Source organism: Myotis nattereri (genome assembly GCF_964212035.1).
Source record: "Myotis nattereri genome assembly, chromosome: 7".
Classification (NCBI taxonomy): Eukaryota; Metazoa; Chordata; class Mammalia; order Chiroptera; family Vespertilionidae; genus Myotis; species Myotis nattereri.
Window position 1 is genome coordinate 30,262,113 of NC_138082.1, and position 15,990 is coordinate 30,278,102.

General features: G+C 45.6%; 1 protein-coding gene across 1 annotated transcript in view; it reads left to right on the forward strand.

Annotated features, from left to right (window-relative positions):
- The window catches only part of LOC308522702 (nuclear body protein SP140-like protein), a 55,226-nt gene that overhangs the window by 20,659 nt on the left and 18,577 nt on the right, over nucleotides 1-15,990 (forward strand). The window contains exons 4-8 of the mRNA XM_081096236.1: nucleotides 1,283-1,366; nucleotides 5,931-6,080; nucleotides 6,948-7,082; nucleotides 7,791-7,874; nucleotides 12,437-12,490. Coding sequence (XP_080952362.1) covers nucleotides 1,283-1,366; nucleotides 5,931-6,080; nucleotides 6,948-7,082; nucleotides 7,791-7,874; nucleotides 12,437-12,490 — 507 coding nt within the window. The remainder of the gene's footprint in view (nucleotides 1-1,282; nucleotides 1,367-5,930; nucleotides 6,081-6,947; nucleotides 7,083-7,790; nucleotides 7,875-12,436; nucleotides 12,491-15,990) is intronic.

Below are 15,990 nucleotides of genomic sequence, written 5' to 3' on the forward strand. Positions count from 1 at the left end.
CCAGTGTTGCAGACTTGATCCCCATTGGGCTAATGGTATCTTGTCATAGCTCCTCCTCCAGGATCAGCCCCTGGTCAGACTTTCATACAAACAGCCCTCCCTGCCTTCTCCATGCTCCTCAACAGGTCTCCCCTGATTCCCAAACTCCACGCAGGACTCAGGCCCATTTCCCATTCTCCTTTCCTGTTAGCAGAAAAGTTTCAATCTATTTGCAATTACCTTGTTCAAGCTCTGTCGGATATCAGGCCTCTCTTCATTTCCTATGAACACAAACAATAGGGTTATGAAGGGCTTAGATGGGGAAGGAACCAGGTAGAGGAGGCCATGGGGGAACATCTATAATACTCTCAACAATAAAAATTTTTTTTAAAAAAAGGATAAGTGTGAAAAAACATTTTGGAAGGTCTGGCTTCTAAAGCTAAGGAATTTGATGTTATTTACTACACCGTAAAAAGATAATATAGATTTATAACATATATAAGTAAGGTTTATTGCCCTGCCATCAGCCCTGAGGCATACAGGCTCATTGATTCCCTAAGTCTGTTCCCCGACCTTCTGCAGAGATCTACCTTAAGGATTTTTGGTGTATTAACTTCCTTTATATGTTTGCTGGGTTACCTACATGCAGGGTCCCTGGGCTGGTGCCCTGTTCTACCTTCTTTGGCAACCTCCCAGGTCCCTGGCCCAATGCCACAATATTCAGTCCCTGCTTGCAGCTTCAGGGAGTATCCTTCCTTTGTCCTCGGATCTGGGTGCCTCTGGATCACCTGTGTCCTCTGATTTGTCTCTTTGGGAAGCATTCATCCACCCTGACTCAGTTAAGCCAAAACCTTTTTTTGTCCAGCCACATTTTTAAAGCTTTTGTGTTTTTTCCTCTTTATACATGTAGACCTATATAGAATCTTTGTTTTCTTCCCAAAGAAATCCCTGTTTTTCCTTTCAGTTACAACAGTTCAGCAAACACATTTCAAAATAAATAGTACATTATTTATTTTGATATATGCTATCCTGGGCAGCTGAAATATTTTGCTTGAGTAACAAACTAACACTGTTGCCACAACTCCTTTATCCTGAGATTTGAGTGACTCCTTTATATGTGAGAAGCATAAGTAACCCCTTTGTTGGGTATTCTCTTTTCTGTCCCAGGAATGAAGGGTGAACTTTACCAACAGGATTGGGACCCACTGAGTACTGAGTGACACAAGGGTGGAAATTCCTAAAAGTGTAACTTGAGATGATGACACCACTCTCTAATCATCTTCTTCTTATGCCCTCTCTTCAGTGATACCAAACATAGAACAGTACCTAAGAAGTGATGGAGAAGAAAATGAAGAGAGGCCTGATATCCGACAGAGCCTTGAACAAGGTAATTGCAAATAGATTGAAACTTTTCTGCTAACAGGAAAGGAGAATGGGAAATGGGCCTGAGTCCTGCGTGGAGTTTGGGAATCATGGAAGACCTGTTGAGGAACATGGAGAAGGCAGGGAGGGCTGTTTGTATGAAAGTCTGACCAGGGGCTGATCCTGGAGGAGGAGCTATGACAAGATACCATTAGCCCAATAGCCAGACAGAGGAACAGGAACCCAGTGTATCAGGGAACCAAATTTAAAGACAATGCTGACCTGAAAGTAACTGTGATTTAGAGGGAGACCCTGAAGGAGCATATCAGCGTGAAAGCTGTGAAAGGTTAAGAACTATGGGCCGAAAGAGATCCTGGATGATGACAGATAAAGGGGCTGATTTAAATGTGGGGGATGCTGTTCAAGAGCAGGAATAGTTAAGGAGTCATATAGGGAGGGAAGAGAGGAAGTGGTAAGATGTGCAGGAAGATGTGGGTATTTTGAGACAGGAAGAAAGAAGGGAAATGAAAGACAGAAGAATGGGGTAAAGGACACAACAACAACAACCATATTACTAAGAGCTCACTTATTGAACATTTACTCTGGCAGTAGTGAGCTTAGTATTCACAGCTGCCCTTAGGGGGAAGTATCACTCTCTGTTCACTTGCAGAAAAGGAGACTGAAATCTTAAGAGGCCGTGTATGTAGTTGGCCTGGGGTTAAATGAGCAGGATGAACCCAGGCATTCTGAACCCAGAGCCTGAATACTTAACCCTATACATACCCAGATAATCTCATAGAAAAGACAGAATATTGAGTCAAAAATAGGAAAACATGTTCAGGGAGAACAATACAGAAAAAAGAATACTAGGAGAACCAGACACAACCTCATAAAAAGGCCAACAAAACAGAGAAACAGACATTCGAAGAGAGGATGTGATGTGAAGGGGTTGGGGACAAGGAGACATGACTTTGTAGGAGGTAAGGGAAGCCCACCAATCAAAGAAAGCTTCAAGGACAGCAACAAGTTCCCCATAGCTATGGGTGACAAGAAAAGCTATTTGCTCGTTAATTATCTCAGTGAGATGGCAAGACTGAGGTCAGGTGGCACTGATGGCAAGTGTTAGATGGGATCCTCCAGGTCCAAATGGGCTTTGTGGATACCTGGGGGAAGGGGATCTTCAAGTCCTACCCTATCTAATAATAGACAAACATGGTAACTGACCATACCTTTGCTATGCCTCCCATTGGCTAATCAGCACGATATGCGAATTAACCGCCAACAAAGATGGTGGTTAATTTGCATACATAGGCTCCAAGATTTAGAGTGAAGCCTGATGGCCCCCAGGGTCAGCGTAGCAGCAAGGTCTGCTGTTTCCGGGGTCAGCTCCGGCTGGAACTTGGCCAGAACGAAGGCCTGGGCTGGATGCCAGAGGCAAACTGGTACCAGCAGCCAGGGGAAAGGAAGGCCTATTGCATGAATCTCTTCGTGCAACAGGCCTCTAGTTTTATAATAATTAATTGGTGATTAAGGGAGAATGTCACAGCCCATACGTTAATATCTGAAATAAACTTCTAAGATCTTTCTCCAGGAACCAGTGACAACTCATATCAAAGGCTGACAGCAGTGGATCCTGATCCCTCAAACAATAGTGGTCTATTCCTGTTGACCGTTCTGTGATCCTTTGCTGTTCTTGTCCCATCTGGCAGGTGCTGTGGTGAGAGGGCTGCTTCTTTTTAGGACTAGTTGCCCAGAATAGTCACTGGCAATTCCTCCAAGGATTTTGTTAACAGAGTCTTCATTTTTCTGGTTGCCTGGGAGAGTTGCTCCTTCCATACTCCTTAAATGCACTTGCTGCCAGCTCCTGACAGCCTGGGCTTGGACCTAATGCCCATGCACCTGGCTTCCCAGTTTTCTGCCTCTATCTTGCTTGAATATGGTTTCAGCCTTGTTTTGAAATCAGGTCCAGTGGTGGCCAGCTCTGCAGCGAGAGTGGTGGGGTAAGGGTGATGTGTGTGTTCCCGCTGGGCCAGGGTCTCCACCTGTTGGGTCCCTCACACAGAACCATAGATGCCCTGTACTTCCTAAGCAAACCCTCTCCTATCATCTCTGGAGCACAGGCCTGGAGCTGCTCTAAAAACATCATAGAAGTCATTATTATGTAGCTTGTACTGGAATGTGTTATTTAAGACAGGGTATTCAAAATTAGTAATGCATTTTTATTTTAAAAAATCTTTCACATTTAGTCAAAAAGTTAGCATTTAAGAATATGAAAAATCCAACATGCATCAGTTCATTTTCTTAGCTTTTCATCTATCAGTGCTGCTGGTGGGATCAGGAGAGGAGAGAGGAAAGAATCATGATGAGTAATGAGCAGAGAAGAAATTCAGAGTGAGTGTATGTGTGTGTGTCTGTGTGTGTGTGTGCATGCGCACACACTGGTATAAAGTATAGGAAGCAGGGACAATGACATTATAACCCAAATGATGCAACAAACCACCAATAAATATGTCCAAGAGTCAGACCCAACAGGGATGGTTGAATGTGATGTGAATCACTGAGGGAAAGGCTATGTCACATTTCCCAACCCAAGAGGAGGCTCTAAGGAACTGTGGATGTGGCACAAAACATGAACAAAATCCCTGGTTCTATGTTAAAATTTGGGGGATTAATTTTTAAATCATCCTAATATACAAAAACCCATGGTCCGTAACATCCACAAGGACTGGAGGCTTGACCAACCGCAAGCCAGTGCTGGGTTGCTCTGGTGACTCAGCACTGACTGCCTCAGCTGCAGGAGACCGATCCAGGACTGACTGCAGAGTGGGCTGTGGATCAGGCTCAGAGAGAGGCCTGGGGAGAAAGAAGCAGGGTCTGATCCGTAGCCTCTGTGACAAATGTTGATCAGCACTTGCCTCTCTCTTTTGCTCTGGGCCTGGCCAGCAGCCACACCTCTTTCTCTCTGGCCTCCACTGGGACTGCTGATTAGCCCCACCTCTCTGATCAGGCCCATTGATAGGCCCGGAGATGCTGACTGGCATAGAAACTGACCAATCAGAACCAATCTGGGTGAAGTGTGAGGAGCAAATGGCTACCTAGGAGGCGGAGCTTTTGACACTGACTGGCATAGAAACCGACCAATCAGAACCAAATCTGGGTGAACTGCAAAGGCAGAACCTAAGGTGGGGGCTGGGAGGGGTTTCAAGGGCAACAGCTGTTTGGTGTAAGGTGTAAGAAAGTGGTTCAATTTTTTAATGACCAGTTTGGTAGTATAGTGCATAGGGATTATGTATTTTTGTCTGCCAAGAGCATTTCCTCCTGATGAAAAAGGCTCCCCCGCCCCCATTTCAGCAATCCTATCCTATATAATCTATCTATACTAAGAGGGTAATATGCTAATTAGACCAGGTCAACCAACCGACTTCCTTCCAGACAAAGCCATGGTAATGGGGGCCAAGGCAGAGGCCATTAGGGGTGATGAGGCTGGCAGGGGAGGGCAGTTGGGGGCAAGATCAGGCCAGCAGGGGAGGACAGTTTAGGATGATTAGGCAGGCAGAGGCATTTAGGATGATTAGGCAGGCCAGCAGGGGAGGGCAGTTTGAGGCAAGATCAAACTGGCAGGGGAGGGCAGTTGGGAGTGATCAGGCAGGCAGGCAGGCAGAGAGGTTAGGGGCAATAAGGCAGGCAGGCAGAGAGGTTAGGGGCAATCAGGCAGTCAGGCAGAGGCAGGGGAGTGGTTAGGAGCCAGCGGTCCCAGATTGTGAGAGGGATGTCCGGCTGCTGGTTTAGGCCCGATTCCCACAGGGATCGGTGGTCAGACATCCCCCAAGGGGTACCTGATTGGAAAGGGTGCAGGCTTGGCTGAGGGACCGCCCCCCATGCACGAATTTCGTGCACCAGGCCACTAGTCTTTACATAAGTTCCTTTCCATAGAAAAATAGTAATAAATGAAAAAACCTGAACTGCAATGAAAAAAAAAAAATACTTATCTATTATTCATAACTATTGAGGGAACAGAGTGGGATGGGTTGATGGAATCAATAATGAGCAGAGGAGGTTCACCATGGGGAAGGGGGGTACACTGATCCTGAGTGATTTACTCAACAATTCATTACTTAGGGTTTCCTGCTCTGCTCTGCCCTCTATCTTTGTCCACAGAACCTTTAACCCTTGCTTACCAGTTCCCTTGCTACTGCTTCCTGCTGGATTCCTAACCTGGGAGAGACCAGCAAGAGAGTGGAGTGTGGGAGCAGAGAAAAGCTGAGTATTTTGCTGTCACTATCTTGGAAAGCAATTCTGCCAGTAGCTGCATCTCCTATGACCACCACCCACCAAGCAGACCAGCCATGGTCCAGCTTCTACCTACCCAGTGACTCAGCACATGAGCTCATCCTTGATCCCTCCCTCCCATAGCTTTCTGTTGACCATTCTTCCATTTTGATTTCTCAGCTCTTCTACCAGTTGTATAACTAATTCCCTGGATTAAATTCCCTCTGCACCAAAAGCTTAGAGAGTTTTTTATTTTCCTGTTAGACTCTCTGATTGATGCAAGGGACAAATAAAATATCTATGAATCAAAACCTATCTAGGTACAGCCCCACCTGTAAATGGCCTCTCAGAGCAACACCATGAAACACAAGAGATAAATGTGAATGAAACAGGTACCACCAGTGACAACAATGATGCACTAGAAAACAGACAAAGAAATGAACAATGTGCCCATGAATCTGAGCAGGAAGGTAAGACTGAGTGCCTGGGTTTGATGAATCGTGAAGGGAAACTGGCTGGGGGAGGCATTTGGTGTGGATAAAGTCACCAGGGAAGAACTTTGATAATAATGGGAATTATTAAGATGGAGAAAAGATAAAGAAAATTTTTATTAGAAGAAGCATTCACAGGTCACAGGTCACAGAAATTATTAGGAAACAACAGAATATGACAAAATAGGAAACATAACAGAGAATGGGTAAACTGAAAAATCAGGTGGGGTACTAAGGGCCATGACCAGGGGGAGACAGGGAGACTCTGGGACACATGCAAAGAGGAGCCCACTCCCTGCCCTACACATTTACAGTGCTTCACCCCTAGACAATAGTGGGTCCTGGTTGGCAATGATAAAATAATGTAGAGAAATAAGTATAAAGAGAGAAAGATGCAGAGGAAAATAAATATCAATAGGTATAAAAATGGGGGAGACACACAGAGAACTATGTCAAGGAAGAGTAAAGGACAATGAATGAAGAACTGGTAGAGAGTGGAGTAGGTAGAGAGAGAGGACCAGGCATTGTCTGATTTGGAGAGATACTGCAAAGAAGGCACAAAGGGCTATTCCTAACCCCATTGAAAAGGTAAGGTGTCCACAAAATAAAAATGGCCCTGGAACCCAGTCAGATAAAAATAAGCCTCTCTTCTGAAAAGTAGAAACAAAAATAAAAACAAAAACCCAGAGTTAAGGGAGGCACACAATAAAGGACAGATTAAAGCAGCAGGAAAGGAGAGGGTGGAGGTGCTTTCCCTGAAGTGGCATTACAGGGAAAAGGGCTTGTTGATTGTAGTGAGGGTGCTCATTCCCTGGGGAAGATTTCATTTATTATAATTTTGTCCAGGAGTGGAGCCACGCCGCCATGGAAACCAAATCAATAACCTGGTGAATATAAAGGAAGAAGATCTGTCTTTGAATTCAGATGTTGAATGGGAAGCCCAAGCAAGGACTGACTGTAACAAGGCATCTGAAATAATAGGCAAGACTGCCTGAAAGAATGTGTGATGTGAATCCCGGGACCAGGCAAGGGTCTGTGATGTGTCATCAGGGCCCATAGAGACAGTCCTGGTGGCCTTGGTTAGAGGTAGAAAGGGAAGGGAATAAGAGCCTTATGCAGTGTGCTCAGCAAAGAAATGTCCCCAGTAATTGGAAAAATAAACAAAAGCAGAAATGGTTGGTTTAATGTCAAAGAGATTATTTCTGTGCAGGAGAGGGAAATGATGGGTATAGGAGAAAAGGAAGACAAATGAAGAGCCAAGATATTTATTAGAGGAGAGAGAAATAAACAATACAGACAAGGAGAGTTTTAAAGACATTGAATTGCCAGGAATAATTTGTGAAAATTACTTGAGCCAATAGAAAAGTGAAGAAGTAAATGAGAATGGAAGAAAGAGTAGAATGAGGATGGGGACTGGAAGTAAATTAAGGATGGAGGTAGGAGATAGAGCGAGGATGGGGGTAAGAAGTGTGCTGCAGGATGGGCAAAGCTTCCCTCTGCACATGAACTTCTCTGCCTTCTGAGTAGGACTTGGAGGAAGCTGCAGGTCACACACATTTGGGCACAGACCAGGGGGACCTGAGTTAACTTAGCTTCTAGATCTCCCTAGTACTGTCATGAAGGGGTTTCCTGCCAGTGGCCTCCCTGGCCCCATCTTGAGACACTAAAGGGTTTTTCTCCTCTATGCAGTGATCGACAGTGAGGACTCCAAAGAATCCAGTGATGGAGATGTGCCCCCCAAGGCTTCCAGCTCAGCAGTGAAAAGGAAAACTGGTAAGGAGGTGGGAGCTCAAGCTTGGGCTGCAGGAACCTGAATTAAGAGTTACTGTTTCCATGCTTTCGCCAGTTTGGCTCAGTGTATAGAGCATCAGCCTGTGGACTCAAGGGTACCGGGTTCAATTCCAGTCAAGGGCACATGCCCAGGTATTGGGCTGAATCCCTAGCAGGGGGTGTGCAGGAGGCAGCCAATCAATGATTCTCTCATCATTGATGTTTCTATCTCTCTCTCCCTCTCCCTTCCTCTCTGAAATCAATAAAAATATATATTTTTAAATGTCAGGCAATTCACCAGCTGGGAGTGGGTCACTGATGAAGGTGAGAGTCACAGGTGTGCCAGGAGTCTGAAATAAGGGCTCCCGTTCTCTGCTGAACTTGACTCAGCCTGCTTTGACACTGAGGTCAAGTGCAGAGGTCCAGTTCATGGCAGAATCCCATTCTTTTTGCTTAGCCTGTTTCTTCTGGGAACAGTAGGAAGGCAAGAAATCATCATACAGTCATGATTAACATGGCCCTGTTGATTGTCACGGAAGATGTAGTAGAAATACACTACTAAAATGGAAGTATCTAGCTTACTACATCACTAAACTAATCATCCTATCTAATAAAAGAGAAACATGGTAATTGGAGTACAACCGCTACCCTTCCCATTGGATAATCAGCGAGATATGCAAATTAACTGCCAGCCAAGATGGTGGCCGGCAGCCAGGCAGCTTGAAACTAACATGAGGCTTGCTTGCTTCAGAGACGGAGGAAACCAACGTTCCCTGCCTGCTTTGCCGGCCTCTGAGCCTGCAGTTTAAGAAACATTGTAACAAATATAGAAGCTAAACAAAACCCCAGAAACCTGCTGTCAGCGAGCCTGGGATCTCAGAGCTGGAGTTATACAGTGTTTCGATTATAGAACCGAAACAAACCAGATACCTGCTTTCAGCAGCAGAAGCCTCAGAGCTGGTGCCAGAGCTAAAGCTGGCCCAGAATTGAAAAAAAAAGAAAAAGAAAAAAAGGAGCAGTTGGGAGCTTCAGTCGGCCTGAAAACAGCCCTCAGCCCCTCACCCAGACTGGCCAGGCACCCCAGTGGGGACCCCCACCCTGAAGGGTGTGTGACCAGCTGCAAACAGCAATCATCCCCTCACCCAGGCTGGCCAGGCATCCCAGTGGGGACCCCCACCCTGAAGGGTATGTGACCAGCTGCAAACAGTCATCATCCCCTCACCCAGGCTGGCCAGGCACCCCAGTGGGGACCCCCACCCTGATCCAGGACACCCTTCAGGGCAAACCAGCCGGCCCCCACTCATGCACCAGGCCTCTACCCTATATAGTAAAAGGGTAATATGCCTCCCAGCACTGGGATCAGCGGAGTCGTGAGGCCACCCGGCACCGGGATCAGTGTGACAGGGGGCAGCACCCAAACCCCCTGCGGCTCTGTGTGTGACAGGGTGCGGCACCCCAACCCCCCCCTCCGCCCCCCCACGGGCCCTGTTCTGTGTGTGACGGGGTAGAGCCATAACCTCCCCATCGGCCCTGCCCTGAGTGTGAGAGTGGCAGTGCTCCAACCCCCTGATCGGCCCTGCTCTGTGGGTGATAGAGGGCGGTGCCCCAACCCCCCGCCCCTCCGGCCCCCACGGGCCCTGCTCTGTGTGTGACGGGGTAGAGCCATAACCTCCCCATCAACCCTGCCCTGAGTGTGAGAGTGGCAGTGCTCCAACCCCCTGATCGGCCCTGCTCTGTGGGTGATAGAGGGCGGTGCCCCAACCCCCCCCCTTCCCGCCCCCCACGGGCCCTGCTCTGTGTGTGACGGGGTAGAGCCATAACCTCCCCATCAGCCCTTCCCTGAGTGTGACAGTGGTGGCGCCCCAACCCCCTGATTGGCCCTGCTCTGTGGGTGATAGAGGGCAGAGCCCCAACCTGCTGATCCGCCCTGCTGTGTGTGCGACAGGGGATGGTCCCCAAATCCCCTATCGGCCCTACTCTGTGCGTGACAGGTGGGAGCTCCCCAACCCCCTGATGGGCCCTGCTCTGTGTGTGACAGGGGGGAGCTCCCCAACCCCCTGATGGGCCGTGCTCTGTGCGTGACAGGGGGTGGCGCCACAACCTCCCCATGGACCCTGGCTTGAGTGTCACAGGGGGCGGTGCCCCAACCCCCCAATCGGCCCTACCCTGAGCATGACTGAGTGTGGCATCACAACCTCCCAATCCGCCCTGCTCTGTGCATGACAGGGGGCGCCGCCCCAACTCCCCAATCGGCCCTGCTCTGAGCCCGACCAGGGGCTGCACCTAGGGATTGGGCCTGCCCTGTGCCAACTGGGAGCAGGCCTCAGCCAGCAGGGCGTTATCTCCTGAGGGGTCCCAGACTGCGAGAGGGCACAGGCCAGGCTGAGGGACTCCCCCTTCCCCTCCAAGTGCACAAATTTTTGTGCACCGGGCCTCTAGTTAATAATAATCACTGTAGTAATAAAAATTAATAAAGTCTTGATTTTGTACAGTGATATGCATCCCTAACACACCCATATCCTGTGGAACCCATTAAAGCCAACTATTCTTTTGCTTCTCAATAATAGTGTCATTTTGTCACAATCTTAGTGAAGCCTCAAAAGACAACTGATTCTAGCGCTAAACTGTTAGGAGGAAAAACATCAAATCAACTATTCATAACCCAGCACATTTTTAAAAAATATATATTTTTTATTGATTTTAGAAAGGAAGGGAGAGGGAGGGAGAGATAGAAGCATCAATGTTGAGAGAGAATCATTGATTTCTCTGCCTCCTGCACACCCCCTACTGGGGATCAGCCCAAAACCCAGGTATGCACCCTGACCTGGAACCGAACTATTTCATAAGTCAATGCTGAAACATTGAACCACACCAGCCAGGCAACTCAGCACACACTTTTTATGTATGCCTATGCTCTAGCATGTCACAGGCTTACACAGTGATGTCATACAAACTTTTGCACAAACCTCCTCATAAAAATCTTAAGGATATGAGACCTGGTCCTATCTCTGAGTACAAAGGTGTTTAAGAGTATTTTTCAAAATGTTATCTAATCTAATAAAAGACAAACATACAAACTGACCGTTCCTTCGCTATTCCTTAAGCCACACCCACCAGCCAATCAGAGCGATTATATGCAAATTAACCCAACCAAAATGGCGTCCGGAAGCCATGGAGCTGGAGAGAGAAGGAGGCTTGGTTGCTCTAGTGATGGAGGAAGCCAAGCTTCCCACCTGTCCTGGCCAGCTCTGGGCTCCACTCAAGGCTACAAAGTTTCAATTATAGAATGCAAATAAATCTTAGAATTAAAAAAAAAAGAAAAAAAGGAGAGACTGGGAGCTTCCATTGCCGGGGGACTTGGCCAGCCTGAAAACTATCCTCAGCCCCTCACCCAGACTGGCCAGGCAGCCCAGTGGGGACACCCCACCCTCAAGGGGGTGTGGCCAGCCTAAAAAGAGCCATCAGCCCCTCATCCAGGCTGGCCAGGCACCCCAGTGGGGACCCCCACCCTGAAGGGAGTCTGACCAGCTGCAAACACCAATCAGTCCCTCACCCAGGCTGGCCAGGCACCCCAGCAGGACCCCCACCCTGATCCGGGACACACTTCAAGGCAAACCAGCCTGCCCCCACCCATGCACCAGGCCTCTAGCCTATATAATAAAAGGGTAATATGCAAACTGACCCTAACAGCAGAGTGACTGGGAATGACTGGTCACTATGACACACACTGACCACCAGGGGGCAGATGCTCAATGCAGGAGCTGACCCCTGGTGGTCAGTGCGCTCCCACAGGGGGAGCTCTGCTCAGCCACAAGCCAGGCTGCCAGCTGCCAGTACAGCGGTGGTGGTGGGAGCCTCTCCCGTCTCTTCAGCAGCACTAAGGATGTCAGACTGCAGCTTAGGCCTGCTCCCTGCTGGCAAGTGAAGATCTTCCGAGGGCTCCTGGGCTGCCAGAGGGATGTCTGATTGCCAGCTTAGGCCCAATCCCCCTGGGGAGCATACCTAAGCCAGCAGGTGGTCATCCCCTGAGGGGTCCCAGACTGCGAGAGGGCACAGGCCAGGCTGAGGGACCACCCCCTGAGTGCACAAACTTTTGTGCACTGGGCCTCTAGTTGAGAAATAAAGGAAGATCCAGGGCTGATTCTGAAGTCCTACTTCTCAATATAGTAGGTTTGTGGTTGTGATTACTTTAGAAGAAAGAAACAATAAATCAAAAACCTTTATAAACTCAAGCCTCTGCAGTATGAATCATCCTAAAATTTGTGGGGGTTTTTAATCCTCACTGGAGGATATTCCTTCCATTTATCTTTAGAGAGAGTGAAAGGGAATGAGGAGCAGGGAGAGAGACAGAAAAAAAAAACATTGCCGTCAACTAGTTGCCTCCCACACTTGCCCCAACTCAGAAATGAAACCTGCAACTGAGGTACATGCTCTTGACCAGGAATTGAACCAGTGACCCTTTGGTCATAGATTGATGCCTTAACCACCAAGAAAAACCAGCAAGAGCAAATTTGTAAATTTTATTTAATCATTTCCATTTTCTCACCACCAACTGTTTGTTGTAGGTACTATGGATTTTGGAAACAACTCCATTACAGAAAGAGCCAAGAGGAGAAGAAGTAAGAATAAGATTTTATTTGCTTTTGATGTGAGAAATGTTTTTTGTTTTTTGTTGTTGTTTTTTTTAAAATATATTTTATTGATTTTTCACAGAGAGGAAGGGAGAGAGATAGAAAGCTAGAAACATCGATGAGAGAGAAACATCGATCAGCTGCCTCAGCTGCCTCCTGCACATCTCCCACTGGGGATATGCCCGCAACCCAGGTACATGCCCTTGACCGGAATCGAACCTGGGACCTTTCAGTCCGCAGGCCGACACTCTATCCACTGAGCCAAACCGGTTTCGGCGAGAAATGTTTTATAATGCCAGTGTTTCATCATCTTTATTTGTTATCCTATATAATAAAAGGGTAATATGCAAATTGACCAATGGGACCACTGGGAACAACTGGTTGCTATGACGTGCACTGACCACCAGGAGACAGACGCTCCACAGGAGCTGCCCCCTGGTAGTCAGTGTGCTTCCACAAGAAGAGCTCCACTCAGCCACAAGCCAGGCTGATGGTTGCACGCACAGCGGCGGTGGCAGGAGCCTCTCCCACCACTTCAGCAGCGCTGAGAATGTCCGACTGCAGCTTAGGCCCACTTCCCAGGTGGACTTTTCCACAGGGGTCCTGGACTGTGAGAGGGCACAGGCCAGGCTGAGGAACCACCCCCCCACCCCCCACCCCTCCAGTGCACAAAATTTCAATTACAATATTGTGGTAGGTAGAACAATTGCTCCTCAAAGATGTCCATGTCTTAATTCCTGAAACCTGTAATCTGTTCTCTTACATGACAAGTGGACCTTGCAGATTTAATTAAACTTGGACCTTAAAATGGGAGAAGTTATCCTGCATTACCAGGGTGGCCCCAATATATTCCCCTAGTCCTTAAAAAATGGAGAATCTTTTTTTGGTGTGGAGAGAGGAAGAAGAATGGTCAGAGAGACACAATATTGCAGCTTCGAAGATGGAAGAAGGGCCCTAGCTAGTTTAGCTCAGTGGATAGAGCGTCAGCCTGCAGATTGAAGGGTCCCATTTCAATTCCGGTCAACGGCACATATCTGGGTTATGGGCTTGATCCCCAGTGGGGGGCATGCAAGAGGCATCCAATCAATGATTCTCTCTCATCATTGATGTTTCTATCCCTTTCACCCTCTCCCTTCCACTCTGAAATCAATAAAAGATTTTATTTTAAAGATGGAGGAAGAGAATAGGGAATGTGGGAGATCTTAAGGATCTGTAATTCACACAGCATTCACCTCCTTGGGCATGATCTGAGATAGGAATTACAAGAAATTACCCTAACACTTTTACATGAATTGAAATGCCCTTTCATGTGACTTGCCCTGTACTCATGGACCTGTGAATAGAATTCTATGCTGAAAAACTAGTCTGTTTATAATTCAGTACAAAATTGGCTTAATTACAAAGGTTTAAAGTAAAATTTGCTTTTCCTACCCACTATATTTTCTGTTGCAAAAAAATAAAAAATAAAAAAAAGATACCTTGAGGAGAAATAGAAAAGACAAAGATTTCAGACATTCAGTGATGTTGAACTTCTGTGTGTTCAGAATCTAATCAAGATTTTCTCCTAAAACCTCCAAATTCCTTTGGGAATTTGAAAGTACAATAAATTTAAAGATTATTTGGGGTAGAATTTAAACATTCTTAAAGGAGAATGACCTATGCATTTATTCAAGTCACCTTTTTTGTTCTTCAACAAAATTGTATAGCTTTCTTTCTATAGATTGTGCATGTTTTTACTTTCCCTGTCAGATTTTCTGAGATATAATTTATATTCAATAGATTTCATCACTCTAAGATTTAATTGAATATGTTTTAACACATATAGATAGTCATGTACACCAACATGATCATGACATAGAACATTTCCATCATCCACAAATATCCATTTGTGTCCCTCTTTGCACCCCCTGATCTTGAAACAGTGGATCTGTTTTTATCACTGTAATTTTTCTCCCAGGAATTTCATATAAATGAATTTATACGATATATAGTTTATTTACGTCTGTTCTTGTTTTACTAAGCATAATGCTGTTGAGACACACTGATATTGCTCCGTGTATCTGCAGTTACTCCATTTCTGTTGCTGAGAAGTATTCCTTGTATGAATAAGCAGCTGATTTATCTATTTGCCTGTTCATAGGCAGTGAGCTATTTTCATTTTGAAAAAAAAAAAAAAAACAACAACAATGAGGAACATGTTCATACAAATATTTGGGTGAACATATTTTTAATTTTTCTTGGATAAATACTAAAAGAAGTACTACTAAGTCATATTAATTGAACTAACTGCATGTTTGATGCTTTGTGAATCTGCCGAAGTATTTTTCAAAGTGGTTGTATCCTTTCATATTTCCACTAGCAATGTTTGAAAGTTCCAATTGCTCTGCATACTCACCAGTACTTGGTATTGTTAGTTTTTTTTTATTATTATACCTATTCTTAGGAGGCATTTAATGGTTTTTCCTATAATTCTAATTTTCATCTTCCTAATAATTAATGGTACTGAACATCTTTTCATTTACTTGCCTTTATCCACAGATCCCTTTTGGTGAAGTATCTATTGAAATCTTTTACCCTTATTTAGTTGAGCTATCTCTTTTTTTTGTTTTGTTTTGTTTGTTAAAGAGTTATTTATATGTCCTGAATTCACATCCTTTGTTGGTTGTGTCTTATAGTCTGAAAAAGCTGACCTTTTCATTTTCATGGCACTATCTTTTCAAGAACAAAATTTTTAATATTTGATGAAGTCTAATTCAACAATTTTCCCTTTTATAATCTGTAATTTGGGGTTCTATTTAAGAAATCTTTGCCTAATTTGAGATCCTGTTTTCTCCAAGAAGTTTTATGATTTGATGTTTACATTTAGCTCTATGATCCAGTTTACGTTAATTTTTGGGTTTTTTTGGCATAGGGATATTCAATTGTCCCTGCAAAATTTGATGAAAATACTATCCTTTCTACATTGAATTAATTTTATTTCACATCCATTTGAAAATAAATTGGCCATATGACTTTGAGTGTGTTTCTGGAATTCTCTTTCTGTTCCATTTACCTATGTGTCTACCCTTATGTCAATACTACAGGATCTTGATTACTGTAGCTTTATAATGAGTCCTGAAGCCAGGTAGTAAGGCCTACAATTTTGATTCTCTTTTTCAAAATGCTTTTAGCTCTTTTAGGCCCTGTGCATTTGGAAGTTTCTTCTATCTTTAATTTTAGATACTTTTTAAAAATTGGTTTCACAGAGGAAGGCAGAGGGAGAGCGATAGAAACATCAATGATGAGAGAGAATCGCTGAACAGCTGACTCCTGAACACCCCCTACTGGGGATGGAGCCCGCAACCTAGGCACATGCCCTTGACTGAAATTGAACCTGTGACCCTTCAGTTCGCAGGCCAATGTTCTATCCACTGAGCCATACAGGCTAGGGCCATTTAGCCACTTTTAAGATCATGTCACTTTCCAAGGTTCCTACTGAGCTCCAACCA